The 8,831-nt window shown below is 34.6% G+C and overlaps 1 protein-coding gene across 1 annotated transcript; it reads right to left on the reverse strand.

The window, feature by feature from the left end:
- Positions 1-2,104: 2,104 nt before the first annotated feature.
- Positions 2,105-5,215, reverse strand: IntS10 (integrator complex subunit 10). Its single transcript, XM_085955337.1, has one exon. It carries the CDS (start codon positions 5,053-5,055, stop codon positions 3,298-3,300), a length of 1,758 nt encoding a protein of 585 aa, XP_085811463.1. The 5' UTR covers positions 5,056-5,215; the 3' UTR covers positions 2,105-3,297.
- Positions 5,216-8,831: the final 3,616 nt, after the last annotated feature.

Consider the following 8,831-nt stretch of genomic DNA (forward strand, 5'->3'; position numbering starts at 1 on the left):
TTATGCCTTTAGTGTCATTTGAAAGTAACGATACCTACACCTAAATGAGTCGCCTACACTGCCAGAAGAATTTCACACTATTCTACTAATTACTTTAGTACTCATATTATATCGAGGCAAGAAACGAGACCTCGTAACTGACATTTTGTCCAAAATACATTTTTTGCATTGAATATATTGGTAGTATCGACATCTACCAACGAAAGCTGAAAATTCTTGTAAATAGTCCCAAAAACATATGAAACGACATCTCGTATTTACAATGTGAACTATTTGACTGATGATAACTCGAACATGCATAGATTTTTTGCCACAGCCACCCGTCAGATGCGTGTAAGTAATCCTCATACTACATTCATACGTTCACTATAGATGACAAAAACACTGATTTGTAATATCAAACACATAGTGTGCAGGCGAGTTTTTATCCTCACCTGTAAAGTTGTTATTTTGTCACTTATGAGGTCTCATTTCTTGTGGCTATACTTCCGGATCAAAAGTTGCCATACACTACACCAAAAGATACAATATTGCTTTTCAGATGTGACATGTAACTGTCAACTATTTCAACATTAATACAATTTTTTTGCCAAAAACCTAATCATTTGGAACCGCAATAATGCAACTGAGGATGTTAAAAAATTGTTAATACTTTACCGGCATTGATACTGATAAGGGCTTTAAACACACGTAGATTTGCTGTTGACAATGCTACTGTCGTTACAATTTTATGATGCATAAATAAATTGCATGAGGTGTCTTAACCCATTGCAGACAGACAGGAAAGGAGAAAAAAGTGGACCAACAGCCAGATTAAATTTTATAGTAAAGATCTACCATCGTAAATTGGCAGCCGGTCGAATTTGAAACTAAAATTGTCTATCGAGTATAAATTTGTCACAAACGCCATTTAATTTTACAACATGTTTCTCGAATTATGGATTGCGCTTGCGTTTATTTAGCTCTCATGGCGTCAAAATATCAAAATCACATTATATTTAGTGTTGATAAATAAAATATACCTACCTATTAAAAAAAGAGATCAACAAGTGAAAAAAGCTTTTTCCTTTTAAATAAGGAATGTACCTAATACATAATTTTATATTTGATAGGTATAGTATTTTATAATCGAACGAGTGTTTGTTGCTAATTTAGGTAGGTACGCTGTTTATCTTGCTCGCAAGATTTTTATTGTTTGTACATTTGAAAACATAAAGAGCATTTTAGATTATTAATAAACGAATGTGACCTTTTAATATTTGACATTATTCGATAGCTACTTAGCACCAATTATTTGGTAAGTATTTAATGTAAGCTATATTTTAATATAATCAACAACGAATTATGTCTCCACGAAGAAATTAATGTAGACATCCGAAAATAACTCCGGGCGATTGGGCGTTATGACAAATTTATTCCAGACTGAGTCAAATGTTTACATTTTGAAACGTCAGCGTGCAGAATTCGGGATATATATTGTGTTATTGAAAATACAGCAGAAATAAGTATAGTGCATAATGGCAAGTACTTCTAAAACAGTTCGTGGAAATGTCAGAGACATCATTCTAAAAGTATGGCAATTCTGCGATGACGAAAAAGGACAAAACGAAATGATTATTTATATCGATAATGGAATACAACGGCCAGTCGCCATGACAGTTAAAGATTTATTTTCAGTGTTACCAAGTTGCATTTATATTACAACGCAAGTAATTTCTTATTTTTTTTAATTTTGTTCAAAGTTATGATATAAATATAAATTAATGTCGGATAGCAATATAAATGAATACTTACTTATTATTTGTGTATGTAAACGGATTTATAAAGAAATTTAGTATATTAATTAAACTGACATTTACAAGTTTGAATTCCATAATATGACCTCGACTGGTTTTATTTTTACTGTAAATGGTCCTAAGAGTGACACAGAATCGGATGATAGTCTATCTGGAGTTATATAATTTCTACATTGTTTGTGTAATTTATAGTTATCGGGTTTCATTTAAAATTCCATTTATGTTGATACTATTTTACTGTCTTTAGAGTTAATTTAATTTACTTTCGCTTTTTTTATTATATTTTTTTCCATGACTAAAATATACACAATACTACTTTATATTTTCCAATTTCTGATTTTTCCGACTATGCATTTCTTCCTCATGGTTATAAAAAAAGTGACACGTTTTTATTTTGATTGTGTTAATTTTTTATTTTAATAATATTTGTACCTATATCTACTACCAATAAAAAAAATATAAATTACCATTTTTTGTTAGTTATGGCAACATTCTCAATGTCATACTAGCGCCCTCGCTGAAATGCCAATTTATGATGGTCGATCTTTAGATTTAACAAAAGTTTACTAAAACTGCTATAACTTTTATGTTATATGATTAATTTTAATATTTCTTCAAAACTCATGTGGATATTGAAACATTTCAATTTAAATATGTAAGGTTTTAAGAAATATCTAAAAGTAAAAAATAAAAGGACAAGCGGAGTCAAATTGTTCAGAACCACATAGTCAACAGCGGCGCCGATTGTCTCCAATTGGTTAACTTTTATCGGTGAAAAGTTCAATTTATATTGTCTATGATTCATTGACACCAGTAAATTTATTATTTATAATGTAAATGCCCCTCGATACCTGCACTGATACCTATACTTTTTGTTAATACAATAATTTTTGGGTCTCTTGTGCCCTCTAACGGTGCTACAAAGGCGATCTACGCGCTACAGGTCTGGCATGGTAGGAGTTAGCGATGGACCAAGGGAATTGGTTGGAACTTGTTCTAGCCCTATACCCCAATACTGAGGCGTGACAGGGCGAAAGAAAGGATGGCAATTTAATGCACTTACTGAATATATTAATAGTGATTATTTATTGTCTCTACGGCAGGTTTTTACAAACCTCAAATATTGAAAATTTGTTTTTATACTTGATCCTTTACTCAGTAGATAATAACGTTTTTACCCTCTTTTATTGTATTAATTTATTATATAGGCTAGAATTAACTGTTTTCATTATCTGTACATTTACCATTGGTGAGTGCGAATAGTGCTTGAAGATGCCGAAAGGCGAAACCGGAGTCATAATACACGACTTAAATGGAATAGAACACAACTTAAATCAATTAGAATACAAATATTTTTAATGGTTATCTCGTATTGAATGGCTCAGCCTCAAATAAATAATTTAAAAAAATGTTAGGAAGGGTTTAATAACATTATTCAATAAGCTTTGAAAAGAAAGGCGAGAAAGTCTGTTAAATTATATTTATATTATTGAAATATTGTTCACATAAAGCTTTGTAACAAATGTATCCTTTCCTTAGTAATGAACTGCGTTATAAGATGTATGATAGGTTCATTACACCGTGCCACTTGTGCTCGCATGGCTTGTTTGATGTCCTCTTTCACGCCTTTATCAGCCCCCCGTGTACCAATTCTTCTTTGTCCCAAGTGTTGCTGAGTATTCGGCAGTATATCGAGCACGATGCTTCCGCCTTGCTCGCTCCATAAATACATTAGTTCTTCCAATATGTCAATGTTGATAATATAAGATTGGAATAAAGAGTATTGGAAAACACCTCTTTGGCGAATAGCATCCAGAAGTCGCATCAACAATGATGCCTCTTTAGGCCAATCTAATTGCAAAAGCACAATCATATTCCCTGCAGCGAGATCGGTAATTTTTCCAACAGCTTTTATCGCATGCAGCAGTAATTTTGAACAATAATGAATGATAGCAGACTTTGTCAGTGGAAGGAAATGGAGATGTCTGTGAGAACCGCCGACGATCAACTGAGGTTCTAATTGACCTTCGACCGCTGGCATTTGAGTTAGAGCAACTAATGCATGCTCTAAACAAAGCGGGTACTGGGTCTGGCAGTATGTCACGCAGGCTCTCATAAGGCTTGAGGGAAGACCGATCTCGCTAGAAGTTGGCGTGGCTTCATCGAATCTCCCTTTGTATAGTGCCATTTCCTGCATAAATTTACCAAACCAAGGTTTGACTTGTAATTGGTTAGATAATTTGGTAAACTCTCTTTTCAATATTTCATTTGAATGCAAAAGTTCCCAACAATTTGCAGCTACTAAAAAGATACTCGCGGCACTTCCTGTTATTTCTGCATCACCCTTGCGTCTCTTTGATAAGGGTATATTAGGATCTGAAAATGCTTCGAGTAAAATCAGGTTTCCTCTATTTGAGTTATGTTCATGCAGAGCGCGTAGCAAGTGTATTGTTCCACAGTAAATTACTTGCCTGCAGTCATCAGCTGACCTTAACGGTAATAATTTATTGAAATAGCTATCTTTACTCAAGCTATTCGTATATGTTATGAGATAGTTGTCCCAACCCAACTGTCTTCCGGTCAACTCGAGTATATCAAAAAGTTTGGCCCACGGTTCAATGATATCGTTTTCTCTTTCTTCATACAGATAAGTATTGTAGAAATCTATAGCTTTCACAAGTAACCGAACCAATAATCTAGGTGATTGCGGTGTATCCAATAATGGTAGAGTTTCAACAATCAATAACCTGGCATAGCAGTTATCAGGACTATGTTTTTCAGCACTCAATAATGTATCGACTAAGCGGTTCCCGTGAGTTGCAACAGCTTGTGGAAATCTTTTTAAGAGGATGAGCAGAAGCCGACAGTGTTCCATAGTATCTTCACTGTGGTCAGCACTTTCAAGTAATATTTTATGTTGAACTTCTGGTGGTATGGATTGAAACATTTGGGCAAGAAAACTACTGTTGTCTGAATCCTTCAAAGACGCCGTGATGGCTTCGATTTCTGGCCACAGTTGACCATGTATCTGTGGCGAGTTATTAATTAATACACTGAAGCAATCTGCCGACTCCTGCACGTGGCCAGCACTTTTTTCCATCATGTAAGCCTCAAATTGTACACTGAAATTAGTTGGGAATAGTGTTTTAGCCGTAAGCATCCACGCTTTGGCCGCAGTCGGGTCGGCATTTTGAGATTCTCTAGCTCTCATTATAATGTAGTCTTTGTCACTTAATTCCTGTCCGTTAGAGGGTACCATTTTAAACTTAATAATCCCAACTAAGTAATTCCGACCAATTATACCGACATTATCTTATTTTATAAGCCAATAAAAGTATATTAGTCTATGAGCCAAGCGCTTATTCATAATTCTAACTATTTGACATTTATTAGTCTTGTTGACAATTGACATCGGTGTTTCCATCTTTTGGACACACGTTAGTTATAGCAACAAAATTATACCTTGGATGAAAATAATGTTTTAGATACCTACTTAGGTAGGTTTTCTGAATTCTGAGGACTTTTAGTATACCTCCTCTAGCCAAAAAATTCACTGGCGAATTTAAAAAATTCCATTTTAAATTAAACTCGATGGCATGTTTTACTATTCTTCCAACATAATTATTTTGAGGTCCATTTACCTGGATCACCCAATGTTAAAACTCCAACTTTTTTGGGTCCATTTGTTTGTGCACGATTTTTTTTCGTTTGTGCACCTATAATAACCGAAAAATTCCAATTTCAAATTGGGTGTTCCAGCTAAACGTTGGGTCACCCAGTATATTAGTCTATGGGTCATCCAATGTTGAAATTTCAACTTTTTTTGAGTACGTTCGTTTGTGCATCGCTTCTGTACGTTTGTGCACGCACATTAAGGGGAGGTTCTTCGAATTTCAATTTGGGTGACCCAGCTAAATGCTGGATACTTGTGTCACTAAACTTGGATTTTTTTTTAAATTTAAAATGTAGACACTTTTGCATAAGTAGTAAACGTTAGTCCACGATTCTTTTTTGCTTTTTCACCTATATTGAGCACGCTATTTGATTTTTAAGTTTGTATGTAAAACCTGACTGCGTGGGTTTAAATTTTTTTTTTTTAGTGAAATCTCTTATCGCATAGCTAGTACGCGATTCTGCATACTTTTTTTATTTTTTTCTCATATAGTGCGTGAAATATTTGATATGAAATATTTGATGAACGTTAACTAGAACCATCCAACAAACTTTTTTGCCTTTTTATAAAGTCATCAATTTGTCTATTATTGGCTTAAGTTTGTGCACGTGCTTTTTTAGTTTTTGAGATTATATCATGGGAGATATTATTATTTTAAATTTAGTGACATGGTACTTGAACCATTAAATTTGCTTTATTTTTTTATTAAGTGTATACGATTAGGTATATTTATTTAAACTTTTAACACGAATCTTTTTATTTTTATCTCTTATATTAAGTGAGAAATTTGATTTTGAGTGGCCGTCAAGTTTTAACACCAAATATTTTTTTTCCAAATGCTTTCTAAATGCATACCATTAAGTAATTTTATTGCATGTTTTTTCATGTATTTTTTATTGTTTTTCCATTAAAATTACGCGAAAAATTCGCAATTTTGCATTTTCACTAAGTACCCCGTCAAAATATCCCGAAAAAAAACAACCGCATCCGTATGGATGGTCCTGTCAAAAGAGTCTCGTAAGACTGCCAACCCGGCTGAAATGCCAGCGCTCCATTGGCGAGCCAAAAGTCCGAGGACAATAAGTGCTCGTCCGTGGTGGTTTGGCGGGCGCGGGGCGGCGGCGGGGCGGGCAACTCAAACGTATGAACACGTCTCGACGTGTCCGTAGACAATGCGCGGGGACGGGTGTTCGCGCGTGTTGTTTTGGCGCGTCTAGCTCGACGCAGGCAAGATCGTACATGCGGCGGGCTCTTCCCATACTGCGTGCATAGAGCCCGAGCGCGTCCAGTCGTGTTCAGCGTCAAATCAGGGATAGGAAACCATAAACACAGAAAAGTTTTTACTGGAAAACTCCTATTTGAAATGGCAAAACTTTGCAGCAAAATATGGGGCCAATGAAATCAATATGGAAAGCACTAATTTAACAGAAGAATTTTATAACTTATACAAGAAACTGCGGGGAACAACCAGACAAGTTTTTCGAAAAAGAGTAACATGAGAAAATATTTGATTAAGTATATTCTAATTGATCTAAGTTTTTTTCTATTCTTTTTGAGTCATTTTTTGCGATCCGACTATCGCCTTTTGGCATCTTCAAACACCACCAATGGTGAATACACACTGTCATCTGATACAGTTAATTCCTGTTTATTTGGTAAATTTATATTTATGAATTTAAATTCAAATTCCATCAAGTATCCTTGGTCGATTTTATAATTTGATTATATATTGGATAATATGTAAGTTAAAGTTTAAAAAAGACTTTTCGGTTCATATGGTGTGAATGTAGGTGTAGAATGTACGCTTCATAACTTTGCACCCCGGCTCTAGGATGGAAATGATGTACCTACTTAATATATTTTATTTTTATTATGTTTATATTTTTTTATTAAGGAAAACAAACAGTTACATAGACTAAAAATATGTATAAAATAGACTAGAAAAAGATATTGAACAAGCAAAGTTTCCAAATAAATTATAATAGTTATAGTTAATCATATTATTATTTAAATACAGAGAAATTAGATAAAGAGATAAATGAGAAAGAATATTGAATAATTATAGACAAAAAAAAACAGTTTTTATGTACCTACCTTTATAAATATAAGTAAGATAAGTATACAATAATATATGTGCGTTAAGAATTATTGAAATTTAAAGATATTATTTTTACATAATATAAATATTTATTTAGAACTACATATTATATTAATACAAGTGAATATCATTTGATATAATTTTATGCAACGTAATAAGGAAAAGAGGCGTATCAGTGTAGTAAAAAGTGCAAAGATATAAAACGTATACCTAGTTTACATCACTTCGCACTATCTATGCTTTGTGAAAATAATACCATAAATACACCAGACGCGCGCGGTAAGCTCATGATGGTTTGAGACACCCGCTACTCGCTCGTTTCCCGCGTCTGCGCCCGTCTATTCAGTGCGGACACCTCTATGCGCGCAGTATGGGAAGAGCCCGACGCATGTACGATCTTGCCTGCGTCGAGCTAGACGCGCCAAAACAACACGCGCGAACACCCGTCCCCGCGCATTGTCTACGGACACGTCGAGACGTGTTCATACGTTTGAGTTGCCCGCCCCGCCGCCGCCCCGCGCCCGCCAAACCACCACGGACGAGCACTTAGCGCTTGGCCGTAGTCATGGGGCGTGTAATACGCGGAATAGGCGCGAGGACGGGCACGGGTAGAGTGTCCGTAGTAGCCCGCGCGCATCCGGTCGTGTTCAGCGTCAAATCAGGGATAGGAAACCATAAACACAGAAAAGTTTTTGCTGGAAAACTCCTATTTGAAATGGCAAAACTTTGCAGCAAAATATGGGGACAATGAAATCAATATGGAAAGCACTTGAACAGAAGAATTTTATAACTTATACAAGAAACTGCAGGAACAACCAGACAAATTTTTCTAATAAGAGTAACATGAGCAAATATTTGATTAAGTATATTCTAATTGACTTAAGGTTTTTACTATTCTTTTTGAGCCATTTTTGCGATCCGAATATCGCCTTTCGGCATCTTCAAACACCACCAATGGTGAATACACACTGTCGTCTAATACAGTTAATTCCTGTTTATTTGGTAAATTTATATTTTTATTAATTTAAATTCCATCAAGTACCCTTGGTTGATATTATATTTTGATAATATATTGTATAATATAATAATTATAAGGAAACTTAGTTTAAAAATGACTTTTGGGTTCTTAAGGTGTGAATGAATGTAGGTGTAGAGTATACGCTTCATAACTTTGCACCCCGGCTCTAGGATGGAAATGACGTACCTACTTAATATATTTAATTTTTATTGTGTTTATATATTTTTTATTAATGAAAACAAACAT

Source organism: Rhyacophila brunnea, unplaced genomic scaffold (assembly GCF_057557595.1).
Source record: "Rhyacophila brunnea isolate RB1 unplaced genomic scaffold, BYU_Rbru_1.0 scaffold_5, whole genome shotgun sequence".
Taxonomy (NCBI): domain Eukaryota; kingdom Metazoa; phylum Arthropoda; class Insecta; order Trichoptera; family Rhyacophilidae; genus Rhyacophila; species Rhyacophila brunnea.

Bases quoted from the DNA above. Each gene is read 5' to 3' on its own strand.
- IntS10 (XM_085955337.1), bottom strand. From the start codon at position 5,055: ATGGTACCCTCTAACGGACAGGAATTAAGTGACAAAGACTACATTATA.